Source organism: Haplochromis burtoni, unplaced genomic scaffold (assembly GCF_018398535.1).
Source record: "Haplochromis burtoni strain Fernald_Lab_line unplaced genomic scaffold, NCSU_Asbu1 Contig_179, whole genome shotgun sequence".
Lineage (NCBI taxonomy): Eukaryota > Metazoa > Chordata > Actinopteri > Cichliformes > Cichlidae > Haplochromis > Haplochromis burtoni.
Genome location: NW_024582540.1, coordinates 1032007 through 1049126, shown reverse-complemented (window position 1 = coordinate 1049126; position 17120 = coordinate 1032007). Strand labels below are relative to the sequence as shown.

Here is a 17120-nt window from a genome sequence, read left to right as displayed (position 1 = left end):
GTGTGCGTGTGTGAGAGAGAGAGAAAGGGGGGGGAGAATACATCATCCCTCAGGGACTCGCTCCTTAAAGGGGTGATTTGCCTGCTGGCTTGCTCTTGTTAAAGAGCTGGCTGACATGCTTTGATGTGGTTCTGTGCTCCCTGCAGTGTGATTGGCACACTGGATTAATGTTGTTCCACAGATGAAAGAAACTGCGAGTGAACGATATGAATTTTATGAAATGAAAATGGTAAATATTGAAGATGATTAATGAATTGGTTATGTTTGCAAAGTGTCTTCCATGTTAAGCTCTGGACAGGTGTCGTCTTACCCCCTTTTTTCCCTCTCCTCAGTGTGATCCTCTCACTCAGCAGCTAATCACAAAATGAGTTTTCCTGTTTGTTGGTTTGTTTCTTTGTTTTTGTGGAAGCGTTTTATATTTATGTTCCCGTCTCCACTCCACCACTGTTGCTTTCTCTCTGTGGTAGTTTAAAGATGTGCGTGATAAGCTTGGCTCATTCTGTGATGGTCATCGCACACTTACACCTCAGTGAGTTCACGTGTTTTACACTGGTTAACCTTTACATTTTGCCATAAGCATACTCACTGGCCACTTTATTAGGTGCATCTTGCTGGTACTTTTGCTTTGAGAGTTTAATTCTTTGAGGCACTGATTCAGCAAGGTGTTTGAAACTTTCCTCCTTTAGTCCATATTTACATGACAGGATCACACAGTTCCTGCAGATTTGTTGGCTGCTCATCCATCATGTGAATCTCTTGTTCTACCAAATCCAAAAGGTGCTCTAATGGATTGGGATCTGTTGACTGTGGAAGCCATTTGAGTACAATGAGCTCATTGTCATGCTAGAGAAATCAGATGGCCTGAATTTTGTGACACGGTGCCTTTTCCTGCTGGGTGCAGGCATCAGAAGGGATGTGGTCAGCAACAGTTCAGGTAGGCGGTGGCATTAAAACGATGCTAAGTTAATACTAACTGCACCAACAAGATATACTCCACACCATTGCACCACCAGCACCCTGATCCATTGATGCAAGGCAGGGTAGATCTATGCTTTCATGTTGTTGATAGCTAATTCTGACCCTAACATCAGAATGTCACAGCAGAAATTGAGAATAAACAATTTTCTTTTCTGTTGTTCAGTTTTGGTGAGATTCCTTTGTCTTAATTAACACGAGTGACACCCGGTGTGATCTCCTGCTGCTGTAGCCCATTTGTTTGAGGTAGGATGTGTGTTCAGAGATGCTCTTCTGCATACCTTGGTTGTAATAAGTGTCATTCTGATGCTCAGTTTGAACTTCAGCAGATCATCTTGATCATGTCTGCGTGCCTGATTTGCTGCCATGTGATTAGCCGATTACATATTCCTATTAACACACAGTTGAACAGGTGTACCTAACAAAGTGGCCAGTGAGTATACCATACACCGCCTCTGTGTGAGGATTATGCTATCCCCCGCTTTCATCCTTCGTCATTCAGATCTGCAGACTAATAAAGGTGCTTTTCAGCCTGTCGCGGTTGATTTCCATCACCGCAGGAAATGCCTTGGTGCAAGGGTAATTTCTCAATGTCACGCAGACACCGACTCGCTGATACATCTAGCAAGCAGTTGTCTTTGCAGCAGCCTCTGTATCTGACAGACAGACTTATGGAAGGAGCTCCACACCTGCTGCAGTGTTTAATCTGAATGCACACTGCCAGGTATCATTTAAAGAAGGGGTTTAATTGACTGCCTGCTTTAGTTTATGGAGGAAATTTGAATTCCCTAGAAAACCATATTTTGTCTCAGTCATCTGCTCTTTCTGATGGAGTAACTGACAGATGCATTGTGAAAGTCTTGGGTTTTAATGACAAGCTAAAAACACACAGAATTTCATTTCATTTTTATGTCCAAACATAGAAAATATGTCAAGCTGAAGGAAAAAAAAAACACATAGAAAAATACTTTAAGGTGTGTTTTGGTGGTAAGCAGAGAGTTGCTGAGATTAGAGCTGATTTGAGTTTAACTTATTTGTTTGGTGTCAATATAAGAGCATATTTGTGTTCAGTACATTACCAGATCCCTTTAATAGGAAAGTTTTGCCCCATGGTATAGTCTTCAGGATCTTATTTTAAAACCCCTTCTAAATGAACACACGTGAGCAATCCAAAGATCCAGAGTTTGAACCTGCTGTGGCTTTTTTTCCTGTGTGGAGTTTATCTTCTGCCTGCTTATCTGTTAAGGTTATTGGTGACTCTGAACTGGCTGTTAATGTGAGTGTGAATGGTTGGCTGTCTCTCTGTGCTAGCCCTGCAAGAGACTGGTGGCCTGTCTGGGGTGTATCCAACCACTCGCCCTATCACAGCCTGGAAAGGCTCCAACCACTCCCACCCAATGCTGAATAAGATAAGCGATGGTGACCACTGAGCAATAGCCACATTAAACAATCAAATATTGTTTAAAAAAAACAAGCTTTAATATCTTTGCAAGTATTACTATATACAATGAAAGGTCTCTGAAAATGTTCTTCTTATTGATGCTGTTACGTCTTTGCTGCACAACAGTGAGTAGAGTAAGTAGACATTGCAAAGACACTTTCCTCCAATAGGAGAAAAAATTAGATAGAAAATTATCTAATCTACTCAGAAATGACATGTCATTTAACCCGGACTGCTTTAAAAGGGAAAGAACGCGCATAAAATATTATTTTGATAACTCTACATGTGAATGATTATTGACAGCATGAACACACTGACATTTTTTCCAATACATTAGCGAATAACTACACCAATTATTCAGATGGTTGATAAGTCAAGGCTGCAAAAATGGCAGACATTAGCTGGTTTTAGAGCATTTTCTCATGTTTTTGTGTCCCGTTAACAATAAAAAAATCTTCACAAGAAAAAATGCAAAATAGTCAATCATATGAAAAATGAGCAACACAGTCTCCAAGTGACGCGGCGAGTTTATAATTTGTGCATCCAAATGTTAAAAAGTCAACACATACAGATAAATAATCACATAAAAAAAAAAAAATCTGGAATAAGTCAGTTAACCGGCTAACGTCCCATCGTTTGATTAAAGATGCTGTTAAGGCTCTTTGACATTTTCAGTGCTTAGTGCAAGAGACAGGATTAATTTTTTTATTGATAAACGATTTATTTAATAGGCCGCTTGACATCAGTAATGATGCAACCTTCCTGAAACTGCCAGGTAACGGAATAGTTCACCATTTTAAAGAATTACTGTTATTCACTTTCCAGCACCGAACGGGTCGACATGACTGATGCAGCTTCATGAGCAAGTCAGTGTAATTTAGAATACGTCAAGCCAATTTATCACTGTGTTTGGTCAACATCTGTCTTCTTCAATCTGCTGTACAGCTGAGAGAATCAGATAATAATAACATAAAAAATATTAAAAGAATACAAGTAAGAAAACAAATGTCAGGTTTAAAAGCTCCAAAATAAATAGTTTTTCTGGGAGTTTTAAAAATATCTGGAGAAATCCAGATGTGAAAAGCAATTTTTTTTCTGTTATTTAGGAGCAAATACAGTAAAGGTCTGATATCCAGATGTTGGTTCTGCACCTCAGAGCAACTCGGATCATCTGCTTAGCAGACCTCGGAGATCTAGTGGAAAGAGATATGGGGCCACTATCCCGTGTAATGACTTAAAAAAACAATATCAAATCTTAAACTGATTGGGAGTTGATGTAGGAGACTGTGGACCCGAGCAGCTGCGGTCGACAAAGAAAGACAGACTGACACCTGAATGAAAAAAAACTATTACAATAGTCAAGCTGAGCTGAAATGAAAGCATCTCTAACCTTTTCAAAGTCTCTAAAGGAAGAGAAATGGCTTCAACTTCACAAGTATCAAAGCTGAACTAAGTTAGCTTTGACAGCAATATTTGTTCATAAAAAGTGAGCGTTGTCAAAAGATCACTCCCAGGTTCTTGGTATCCCAGAAGTCTGGAACAATATACCTTCAGTTTTCTCACTCTATCCATTTTCCCTGTTTTCCTGGGCCTGTAACCTATCCTAGCTGTCACATGGTGAGAAACAGGGTACACCTTGCACAGGTCACCAGTCTGTTCACACTCATATTCACACCTACTGCACGGTCACTTTTATAATCGCCAATTAACCTTTGGGAGGAAGTCAGAATTCACAAAGACATGGAAGGACCCCAGGTGGGGTTTCAACCCAGTACCTTCTTGCTGTGAGGCAACAGTGCTAACCACCATGTCTTTTCGTTTCTCCCAATGTCTTCGGTAAGGAAATAAGGAAAAATCAAGGATAAACAGCCGGCCTAACAACCGATCCACCTACTGCACATCCAAAGCTCAATAATTCTGCTTGTTTTAACCTTTATACAGCCTTAAATGTGAAGTGAGATGTCCATATTATGGAGATCCTCTCTTTTTAAGAGCAAAGAATGGAGCAGAATCTGTTTGAAACTGAGCGTTTGGAGCTGTGTGAAGCCGGAGCTTCTGGATCATAGGGATAATGTATAAATGCACAGCCCTCATTATTTGAAGCTTTCTCCACTGCAACAGTATATATGTGACAGGAAATAAGGAAAAGCTTAGAAAGTCCACCTTAAATTTGGTTTGTCTGTAGCAGAGCGAGCAGTGAGTCTCACACCTGTCTCTCTCGCTGTCTCACTGATGATTGCAGCTAGACTGAAATGTGGAGCAGAGCATCCTTCTGCCCTGAGAGAGATTTACACTGAGACATGACATCCAAGTCTCCTAGTCCTCCCAGCCTGCAGTTCCCTTCAGAGTAAAACCTGTCTGCTCAAACAACAGGTAAATTACTCCGAGGTAACCAGGTGTGAGCTCTGGGTAGCCATGCTGCAAAAGTAATTGATTGATGAAGTAAGAGTCGGCGACGAGCACACACCTGCAGCGGTGCAGAGCAGAAAAGGATCAAACTGGAGACCTCTGACACTGTGACTAGTAAAACGGCTCCACATGCAAAGCGGTGTGTCATACCTGACATAAATATTATTTATGAACAGCTCGTGTAGATATTGCTGCTTGTTACCATGGTGAGTCTGTGTTGCCAAGTACTGACGTGTTGTCGTGAGAGCATACGCTCCTGTCAGAGTGTTGCCATGTTGTGTCGCTGCATCTGTAGCCCAGGCTTTGTAGTGTAAATAAGGGTGTGTGTGTGTGTGTGTGTGTGCTCGATGATACTTCTTCTATAGACCTGCTGTCACACTTCACATCTGTCAACCGGGAAGAAGAAGACGGAAGGAGGAGAGTGAATGAAAGAGAAGACCAAAGTGTTAGACAGAGCCTGAAGAAGAGACGAGAGGAGTGGAGAATAATGAAGGGAAAAAGGAGCGGATTAAAAAAGACAGGGAGGGAGTAATGGGGACAGAGATCAGCTATAGTGGAACGAAAAGCGACGAGGTAAATTGGAACAAGAATCAGGAGAAAGGATGGATGGATGGATGGATGTGTAACTGAGACAGTCTGTTGTGGTGCTCTGCTTGCTCTCTGCTAGAAACGACTGTGGGTAAACGGGTTCAGGGTTTTGAGGACAGTGCATTGTCTCTGTATTTTTTGATTACACTGTAACAAGATTGTGTCTTCTGACCTCACCTTCTAATAGATGTAGTTTTTTTTTAGCATACAGAATTTTGAATATTATATTAATATATACCCACCAAAGGATGTAGCAGGGTTAAACAGATAAGCAGAAAGCACCACGTGCTAATTCAGTTGAAAAGATGTGCAGCATAATAAGGTGAGAATGGACCTACATTTAGTGTGCTATCACTTCTGTACATGCACGTATAAACCTCCTCGTTTAGCCCACTAGAGGATTATCGTGAAAGAGTGTCACAGCTATTCACCTTTTCAGGGAGTATTTTTAGTTACAGTTATATTTGGTGTTAATTCAGTCTATGTAACAAATTCACTCAGCTCAGAAACGAATATGAGGTCTGTGAGACAAACAGCTACGCTTTTGTACAGCACAGCTGTGGATTTTAAATTAAACAATCAAGACGTGGCTGAAGTACAGACGTTCAGCTCTTCAGCTTTTTTAAAAGAAATATTAAATTAACTGTTTAGTATTTCTGTTTTTTTCCACATTTATATTGACGCACTCCTGTTTTCAGATGCTTAAAGTTATTTGGACAAACTGTCATAACTTTACACATAAGGATTGTTTTTGATACTTGGATGAAAATCGTTTGCAGGCAAAGACAAATGAAGTCTAGAAACCACCGAATGCTGTTTCATTTCCTCTGAGATGCTCGGCCTTTACTACAGCTTTGTCTTCGATAACAATAAAAGCACGCTCTGCTGTGTTAACATCAGGTGACTGACTTGGCCGGTTTCTCTGTCTTGGGATTCCGTTTTGCAGCGTTTGGCTGAATCTTAGCAGATGATACGGTGCCGTGCACTTCACTTTCATCCTGTTACTTCTGTCAGCAGCCGCATCGTTGATAAACACAAGTGAAACGCTTGCACCTGCATCCATACGTGCCTGTGCCATGACATTGCCTCCAACATGTTTGACCATTAATGTGATAATGTGTTTCTTTCCTTCTCCATACTTTTCTCTTCTCCATCATTCTGGTCGAAGTTATGCCTGGTTTCATCTGTCCAAAGACTTTTTAAAATGGCACGCTGACCTCGTCTTGACTTGATCGGATGTTGTAAAGGGTTTTTCTTAGCTGGGGAAAACAGTCTGTCACCCTGTACTTTGTCTCTGTGGTCCCTCAGGCAGTTTGGTGTTGCTGAGCTCGTTGGTGTGTTCGCTCTTTTTAAGAATATACCAAATCGTTGATTCCAACACTCCTAAAGTTTTTGCTGTATCTCTGCTTTGTTTTCGTTTCCAGCCTAATGATGGCCTCCTTCAGTCACACCAACATCTCTTTGGACGTCATACTGTGTAATACAGTCCAGATGTTCTCTGCTTAATTTTAATGAGGAAACTGGCCTCACCTGGCCATGAAACTGCTTGTCAGCCAATTGCCTAATTACTTTTTTTTTTTTCCTCTGTAAAAGGGGGCCGTGTATAAAAATTATTTAAATTCCAAAACGGTTAATGCAGTGCTTTTGTAAAAACCCCTTGAATTAAAGCTGAAAGTCTGCACTTTAATCACATCTTGATAGCTTTATTTAAAATCCACTGTGCTGGTGTGTAGAGGCAAAATTTACAGTCCAAATACTTATGAGCCTGACTGTGTGCACACAGAGACTCAGAGATGATTCTGTGGAACTATGCACATCCAGCTTTACTAGTCTGGGTTTGCTGCTCAGTCCTATTATCATATAAATGTTCTTTGCATTATAACCACAAATTTATTAAAATTACTGTGGAGGATAATGAGTATAAGAACTCTGGAGAAAATAATGACATCCCGTGCTCTGTGTCTATAGATTACAGTATTAACTATTAATAAGAGAGACTCGCTTGACACCCCCACTCCACACACACCTCCTTGCTCCCACACATTCTCACGCAGAGACCGTATCATTTGCCTGCCTTTCCCCAACCTTTATTATGTTAATCAGTCCATCGATAATCTATTTTTAGCCCTGAATCTCCACCACTCTGCTTCTCCCTCTTGGTGACTTCCTGTCTAATTATATAAATATGCGAATGAACACAGTTCACATTCTCAAACACACTTGCAAGCTGCTGTGGATGCACTGCGAGGTTAACCAATCAGCCTTTTACCCCCCTCTCTCTGTCTCCTTCTCTGTTGCTGCCTCTCTCTGTGTTTCTCTGCTTGCCACTCTTCCCTCCACTCTATAATTTAGCAAAGGTCTTTGTCCTCTTATCATCTCACACCCAGCTGAGTTATTTCAGTATATCATCTATTTTAGCTTTTGCTCTAAATGGACTTTCCTTGTTGTGTTTCTACATCGTCTCTCTCTGTTCTCTCCCCCACACACATCCACAGAAAATATTCTGTAGTTCTTCGCTGTCAGGGTTTGAGGCAGACAGTGTCTTTCCCTCTGAGAGAGGCAGCTCCAAGGTTTTCTGTTTTATTGTGGATTTAAGTCATTTAATCCATAAATCTCGGTGGTGCTCGTATTCCTGCAGCGTCACCTCTGAGAGGGTTGGGTACACTGGCTGATTGTGATGCAAAGACCATTTTTGGCTCACAGCCGATTTTAACCTTTTATTAGCAAAAGCATGAAACCCAATCAATAGTCAACCGCAGCAGTGTTTTTGGCTGTGTGAGAGCATCACTGCCTCCACTTTGTGGAGTCTGCTGCTATTTTTTGTTTTAATTTGAGCACCTGTGCAGTTGCATCATTTATTAACTCTTTCCCCCATAAAGATGACATTTGATGACCCCTCTGCACTCTTAATGACAACGTTTGACACCCGTGTGTGGATATCAGTAAAGATAGTTACTGTAGTTTGATGATCATTAGAATAGTTTCCGGGATTTTCCAAGGGTAGCTGCACAGGCAGAGACAGCCCTTACTAACTGGAAATACGATAGAAAAGATTTCAAGCGGTAAATATTTAAAGCATTGTTTAGGTCTTTGTGTCTTCACATGAAAAAATATGAAGAGAAAATTGCCAAAACCAAACTGAAGGAATTTCAGTTTGGTTTTGGTTGCTTTTCTTTACATGCTCCTTAGGTTGCCATGTCCTGGATGAATGAGAACCTACACAGACAGTTACGGATTAAATTGTTTCTGCCTTCACTGTTAAAGTTTTCCCAGATACGAAAACTAAAGTTGGTAAGGTTAAGTAAGGATGAAGACAGGTGAAATATGGTAACTGAGGCAGAAAGAACAATGCTTGGATTTTTCTGGAAACGATGTTCTTTGTAATAAAAACTTTATAGGTATTTACTGGGAGGAAGGAGGAAGAGCACAGGAAAATAGGTAATGCACTCTGAGCAGAAATGTGTAAGGATAAAGGAGAAACGAGGAAAAGTATCTCAAACCCAGATACTCGATCAATATTTCCAGCTCAGATCCAACAAGACTTACTCCCTCCCTCTCTCCCACTCTGCCTCTCTCAGCTTAGTTGGTGTGTCCACTGAAGGAAGCTGTGGGAGAAGGCTATCAGCAGGTCATCAGTATGCCAGCAGGCTCTGCCTACTCTGGTGTGGGCAGCAGAATAATTTCAATCTGATCTTACAGATCAATAGCTGTACTCCGTGGAAGGCGGCCAGCACCACCTGGCCAGCTGGGGATATTCAGCGTCGCACTGCACATGCCGTGGTCGTCCTTCTTTTTCTTCTTCTTCTTCTTTGCAATTGTTCTTTTAAAGCGTGTCTTTGCACCCAAACGTACTGCAGCTATTTGACTGTTTAAACTCGGCTCCACGAAAAAATATAAACACTCTGGTGTATGCATGGTTGCACATCATTTTGACATCAGTCCATGGCTACATGCCTCAACAGCTGAAGGTACCTGTAGTGGAAGAGGTTTATCTTCAGGGGACATGAGATGGTAGAAAAAGTGATAGAGTGTATGTGGAGAGGATTGTGGTAGATAAATACATCAGACACATGATTTTCGCTCAGGAGACTGGGATTTGTGTCCTCAATCAAGCCAAGAATCACTATTGAGTCATTATTTTGTAGACCTCTTGCACGTCTTCTTTTCAGTTTGCTTTAGTATAGCAAAATATTTTTTTAAAGGAGTAACCACATTAACGCTAAAGACAGCCTCTCTGGTAATCTGTGTCTGTGTGCCTATGGCATTGTTGACATTGGTATTAATATCATCTGCATTATTCCTTTAAGTGTAACAGCTGAGTGTAGTTCAAGTGGCATTGAAGACCATTTTCGCAGGAGCATGTGAGGCTGCGTTAGAGGGTGTTTGTGTTTTTGAAATTGTATCTAAAATGGTCACCTGACACTATGATGCAATCTTGTAAAATAAGCCTCCAAAATACGTCATGTTTGTGGAGATTATGATGATAAATGTTTGTACAGACTGAGTCAGAGGAGTGATGAGTCAGCCAATGGAGGTGGGGAAGATTTTTATTATACCATATGAAATAATGCAATCCAGTATGAAAACATAAAAACTACAGCCTGAAAGAAATTCCCATCAATACTTCTGAAGTTGGTGGACTATATATAATATAATAGCCGAGGCAGATTTTCCCTTTCCCAAATGCAGAAATACAGAAGCAAATATGCACATTTGCCAAGAATGAGCATATTTGGACCTCTGCTTTTATTTCTTTTTTCTTCTATGTAAGTGTAGCTTAACTGTGGTTTTGGAAGCATCTCTGATGTTCACTGTTTTGAAGATAACAAGGATTATATATACATGTATATTATTTACAGTTTTCCTCTTAAGTACAACCACAAAATTGGACATGTGCTCAGTTTTATTGTTACTGCTAGCAGAATGGTGCTAGTTCATTAATATTTATGAGCAGACATGATCTATTTTTCAGGGGAAAAAAGCTTAAATTGTGTATTGTTTAAAAGCAAAGCCTCTGCCAAAGTTTACATTTCTGTTCAAGCTTAATTATGCAGAAAAACTCAATTTTTGTAAGTTAAATAAACAAATTAACTGAATGTTTATTTTATGGATCTTAGAGCTCTTTATAAGTCTTAGTGCCATTCACATCATTGTCAACTAATTCAATATTGATCTGAGTCCATCAAGTGATGGGAAGGGTGATACATACTCACAGCGACGCACACTGCACTCTCGTTCCAGTGGGGTTGTGGACTCACGGTGTCTGACTGAGCTGTGATCAGCTTGGAAATGGGATTATTATGGGCACACTGGGCACTTTGCTAACAATCACAGTCAAAAACGCAAGTACACAGTATAATCACACATTTAGATGCACACAGAGAGAGAAAAGTACAAAAAAGACACCACAGTCTGTGCGCAGTGTGGCCATGTTTTAAAGTTTAATAGATGTCTGCCGATGTCTGATGTTCTTGGTGTTGCTTCCTCACTCATTAGGTGTTGCCAGGCTGCCATCTTTGCTCCCAGTAGTGAAGTAAATACAGCTGAGAATGTTCAGTGGATGCAGTACAGGAATAAAGCAGTGACAGACGATCAATAGACATCTAATGATTTGGGGGAGAGTTAGAGGATGCTGCAGCCACCCCTCTCTCTCTGCATGCATGAGTGTGTCGTGTATGAGCCCACAGCACCTCATCCACCTGCTGTTTTAATCTCCCACAGCTCACACTTCTGCTGTGATGCCTGTAAGAATTTTATACCCTCTGTTCATACCTGAGGGCATGTACCCAATTTTAGCTTTCCAAAAACTTGCTTTTCAGACCTGTACACTTGGACGTGGCACAAATCGTACACTTTCTGGTAACCCGCGCAGCCAGATCAATCCGACTTAGCTGTTACACTGTGGACCCGAGTCCTGGGAACAGCTCAGAGCGGTCTCCCTGTCCGCTCCATACCAATGATTGTTTTCAGGCGTGATCGATAGAGAGCAGGCATCAACGGCAGCATACTTTACTGAGCCCGAACTGTAAGTCCACTTGGCAGAGACACAAACACAGCACCTCATTAAACTCAAAACTCCCATTGCTGCCATCACAGAGTCGAGCCTCGACGCCGCTGCGCTGATGGAGATCTCCAGAGCACTGATGCAGGAAGGCTCTAATTGCTGCATGGTAATGTGGTGCGTCTGCATTCCTGCTGTTTCTACAATAATCCAATCGGCGCTGTATTGTGTGCTGTGTAAGGAGGTTTGAGTTATGCTTCCTAAAACTGCCATATTGATTCACTCATTACTAAAGAAGCATTGGATTGGCTCATAGGAACTGAATAATGGTGGTTTGCTGTTGGTGTTTTGCTCTCCCTGCTCTTCTCTCGCTGTCTCTCACTGTCACTCACACACACAATTGTGTGAATGGATTTGGCTATCACAAGTGATGACTCCTCAGTCACCCACTTCTGTTCCATTTCCCTTCCCCTCCCACTTCCTCTCGTACACTTTGTAGCCTCAAATCTGCCGTCTTTTCCCATCCAGCCCTTTTTCTGAGCGCTTTCTCTGCCTTCCTGCCTTTTCTTCTCAAGTGCCCCATTTGGTTCTAATGACCTCTCCCTCCCTCCTCTCCCCTCCTCTTCCTCCTCGCCCTCTCTCTCTCTGTCTCTGCAGGTACCACCAGGCAACCTAAGGAGGGGGAGGTGCCAGGGGTGGACTACAACTTTGTGAGTGTGGAGCGTTTTATGGAATTGGAGCAAAGTGGAGCCCTGCTAGAGAGTGGAACCTATGAAGGTGAGCTCTGGGAATGCTGCTGTGCACAAAATAGGCTTCATCTGCAGGACAAGTACAGGTGCACGGGGAGGAAAAATGGGAACGTATGTTTCGGTAGTACCAGTTTTCTATTTTTAAAATGTTTATGTATATACATACACTGCGCAACAACATGTGTATATTTATTTGATTAATTCGATGCGTCAGGTGATGCTCAAATAAACAAAATGAGTCTTGTGCACTGATTTTATTCAGTATCATAGTTTCCTCCTGTGGTTGTTCAACAGTTTGTGTGTATGTGTGTGCGTGAGCTGGACGAAAGCCATTTCCAAGTCATGTCAAGTCTGTGCATCTCTGCTTTGCTACACTGTCAGGGATATGTCTACAGATGGGGGATTTGCTGGTTCATTTGCCCAGAAGCAGTTTTATTTTTCTCCTCTGTGTGCAACTGAACACACGCACACAAATTATGTGTGTGTGTGTGTGTGTGTGTGTGTGTGTGAATGTAGGGGATATGGGCGCATGTATGGTTATATGTGTGTTCCTGTCTTCATGTTCATGTCACAAGTGTGTGTCTGCAGTGTGTCTGCAGCGTACATTTCCCTTGACACCGAGCTTAGTTATACCCACTGGGGGGAACTGTCTCTTTCTGGGTGGCTGCACTAGAGATGCTGCAACTCATTTTGTAATGCATAATAAAATAAGAGAGTGGAGACGGAAGAATCAGAGACCGGATGTATGCCGGGTGATATATGGGTGTAATTTGATTATGGAATAATTTATAATTTCATTAACTCAAATTACTGTTTTTCACAATGTGAAAAAAAGCCTAAATTGCATAACTGAGAGATGGGCTTCATTTCTGTCTTATAAATTAAAGCAAGGATAGCAGTGAGTCTGGGAGTCTTGACAGCAGCATACGCTTTCACTGTTTCCTTGGAGATGCACTCACCTGTGACGTTTGTTAGCGTTACACACTGAAATGGTCTGGTTTTCCAAAGCACATCTCTGAACTGACCACCATGCAGTTTAAGGTTACTAAAGCATGATAAAGTCTTCTAACACCTGAGATAAAAGAATGCAGTAGACTGTGAGATTTAGATTCAGATAGCTCCTGTCCCAGTTTCTAACCACAGCTAAAAAGCAGCACTGGCTGCTTCACTTTCCAGGGTTACCGCGTGTGACATGGTCCCCTTTTACAAAGCCAAAGCTTGCTAAACGTGGAGAACAATTCAAAAACCCCACTGCATATATTTTGTCAAATTATTTTGTTGTCGTTGTTGTTGTGTAGCTGCTCCGATTGTTTTTCCTTTCATTGTTTACACTATGTAAAAGGACAGCCTTCTTAATTCTGTGCTTTTCATGTGCAATTGTCTTCTCTTTGTGTAGAGAGAGAAACGAAGACTTTAAAAAAAAAAGCAGACAACAAAAACAAACTCAGTGCCTTTAAGAGAAAAAAAATTAAATGCAGGCAGTGAAGGAGACTAAAATCAGACGCGGAGTCTGGACACTGTATTCCATGTGGGTGTACATGTGAATGCAAGAATTGGTGCACATAGGAGCTTACGTATGTGATCATGTGAGATGAGTCACAGCTGAAGGTGGATGTTGAACTGTACAAAAACCAGGATGCCTTCAGGCGTCTCAAGCATTCAAGATCAAGGGAAGAGTTTATTTTTAAAACTAACGTGAGGCATGAGGAGGAACTCTGGCCTAAACTTACCCCAGAAAGCCTTAAGTTCTTTCAAGGATCTCTTCTTTAACCTTTCACAGGTGGTGCTTGCTGCCTAAGGGGCTTTATACTTGTGTCTTTGTCTACATGTGCCAGCGGGCGCAGATTTATATTTTTCACAGATTGTGGAGGAAGTGGTGGCTGTAATGCCTGTGCTCCTCCTGCTGGTCGTGTTGTCCTTTATTGCTGCCTCCTTCTCCCGTTCTTTGGTTTATGCTCGGTAGACTGGCGCTCATCTGTGATTAGTTTTTATGTAGTTAGCCATGTCGGTCCAAACAGTCAGCTGACTGTCTGGGCAGATGGAGGCAAACTAGATCCACAAAAGTCATAAAAAGCCATGCGGAATAAATTTGCTCAGCTTATAAATCAAAGTTTATTCTTTCACGTTGCCTAATTCTGACTTTTTACCATAAAATATACTTGCAGTGTCATATTATTATAAAATAAAAAGCTCCAGTTCTTTAGAGCTGTTCTTTAGTTGCTTTTCCTTTATGTAATTTTAATCATTTAGAGGTTTAATTAGAGAAAGTACAGGATTTCTTTTATCATATAAAAGGACATGATCTATCCCAGAGGACTTACTTATATTTGGAATTCTACATTTGAGGAGAAACTAAAATCTCCCCCCGATTCATTAAGTGCCGGCCTGCTGCTGCAGATGCCGGTGACTATTATTGAAACCCAGCCCAACTTTAACTAATCTGTTATTCCTCCCACTTACACTCTGATAATGATTCTCCAAACATACTTCCACATTTCTGTCCAACATTACAGTTGTAGCTCAGGAAGAATCAGCTTAATTAGTGAGAACAAACAGCTGGTTTGGGCTTTAGGAGCCAGCAAACTAGTGAGTCAAGTAATCTAGTACAGAAGCAATGGAGACGTGTAATTTAACCCTAAGATGCTGTGCCTGAAAATGGATCTTTCTTTTGAAACCAAATCCAGGTTTCTCCTTGCAGAAGAATATCTGTCTAGGTTTCTCTGCTTTTATTCAATGAAAGGTAATTAAATGCTTCTGCTAACTTGCTGCTGCTGTTCTGTTTAAATCTTTCATAGGGGTTGTGTGTTGAGGTTACACAGAGTAACAAAGAAAGTAAAAAAAGAAAAAAGGCTGGGACAGACTAGGAAGTCTAAGCCCTGGAAATAAACTCATCAGCCACTTTCAAGTGCTCGTTAAGACAGATATCTAATCAGACAACACGGCAACAACTGAATGCATTTAGGCTTGCAGACGTGGTTTAGACAAACTGCTGAGTGTGGCATGGTTGTTGGTGCCAGATGGGCACCAACCCACATCTCCAGGGCTTAACCAAAAGAGTCTAAAAACAAAATAAGCCTTTTCTTGATTTCTGCTGAAATTTTAAATGGCAAGGTCAGAAATGAGCACTGTTTAAACACCACCGCCTACCCGAGTATTGTTGCTGATCATGTGCACCTATCTATGACCACAGTGTGCTAGTCTTCAAGCTGGATAACGCACCTGATCACAAAGCTCATCTCATCTCGTCTTGAACACGACATAGAGTACTGTACTCTCATGGCCTCCACACTCACCTGATCTCAGACAAATCTGCAGCAGCTGTCGACGCCATCACGTCAATGTGGACCAAAATCTACTTTGAATCTGTGCGACAAAGAATTAGGCCAGTTCTGAATGGAAAAGGAGGTGCACGCTGCGAAAGATTGTGTAGTCGGGTCACAAAACAAAGTGACAGTTCAGGATGAACCTCTCTCGCAGTTTTTCTCCTGTATAAAATGTGACGTTTTAGAAGTCTGTAGGGCGTTTCCTCTGCCTTTGAGCGATGAAAAAGGGTGCGACAATGATTGGATGATAAATTTAGTGGACGATGCCGGGGGTGCCTCCTTTTCAGGAGATATGTCAGAGTTAGGAAACGCCCCCAATAGTAAAGAAATGTCATCATAGGGCAGAAAATAATTTTGCAAGTTAAATGATAAGGACATTGATGACACTGACTTCTATGTGTGGGGCATTACTTCCTGTCGTCTTAGTATTGTTGTTGTTTGTTTAGTCATTTTGTGGTGTCCAATTTTCTTTCTAAGCCGGTGTTTTTGTGGAATGGAATGGGAAATTGAGGGAGTTAGAAAATAGACAGCTTGTTTTTTTTTTTTCCTGGGTTATTGTTTTGGGATCCTTGTTATGTTCTCTGTGATTAAAAAGCCTGTGTTCTGACTCCAGTCATGTTTTCAGACTAACGTCTATCAGAAGGCCTCTATTAAATGGAACTGCATATGCTTGTTCCTCGCTGAAACACCAGCCAGTGGGTAAATTGATTAGACTTAATAGAAATGATTTGTTACCAGGCAAAAACATGGCCTAAGTTATTTCTGCGGCACTCTGTTCAGACAGATAAATCTTTCATTTTGAAAGGCAGTCATCTGTTCAAAGCCACAGCTGTCTGCGAGCTGTGGACCTTTACTCCGCCTCCCAGACGGTGTGTTACATCACCTGGGATCCCACTTTGGTTGTGCATGTGGCCTCTAACACAAACGCTGCCTCTCTGCCCTCAGATAACTTCTACGGCACACCGAAACCTCCAGCCGAGCCGTCCCCGGCAGCCCCTCCTCTGAATGTGAGTGAGGCCCTGCTGCCCGGAGCCCGGCCAAGCGCCCAGGGCAAGAGAAAGAGGAACCAGTCAGTCAGCAACATGGAGCAGCGCGCCAGTCTGGAGCCGCCTGAGGAGGAGGAAGAGGAGAGCCCAGTTGTCAATGGCAACGGGGTGGCCATCACACCAGGTACTGTAGGATGAGTAAGAAAAATATGAATTTCCTGTTGATGCATGCCACATTTCTCTTTTACTCACAGCCAAAATTACATTCTGTTTCACAAGTGCCGTGGCCACGAAGACTTTATGTACTCATATTTCGGTGAGGAGAAAATAGAGTTTGAAGGCCTGGACTGTCCCCCGGGTTATTTGTTGCCGTCCTACTGGCATTTTTGAGTCAAACCACTGAAAAAGGCCAGTTGTCACAGCAGGTGATGCATAACCTGTATTGTCCCTTAAGTGGAAAATTAAGAGTGTCTTTTCCCTCTGAGTCCACCCTCATGACTGCAATAGCCAAGCCAACTTTATTTATATAGCACTTTAAACAACAAGTGCTGACCAAAGTAAGGACAGAATAAAAATAAAATAAAATAAAAATAAAATAACAAAATACTAAAATTAATAAATAAATGATAATAAGTAAATAGTATATAT

The 17120-nt window shown here is 41.6% G+C and overlaps 1 protein-coding gene across 4 annotated transcripts in view; it reads left to right on the top strand.

Moving 5' to 3' along the window:
- Positions 1–17120, top strand: part of LOC102302058 (membrane-associated guanylate kinase, WW and PDZ domain-containing protein 2) — a 101784-nt gene that overhangs the window by 35644 nt on the left and 49020 nt on the right. For all 4 annotated transcript variants that reach the window (XM_005934185.3, XM_014337433.2, XM_014337434.2 and 1 more), the window contains exons 3-4: positions 12072–12191; positions 16432–16656. In XM_005934185.3, the coding sequence (XP_005934247.1) occupies positions 12072–12191; positions 16432–16656 (345 nt within the window). The remainder of the gene's footprint in view (positions 1–12071; positions 12192–16431; positions 16657–17120) is intronic.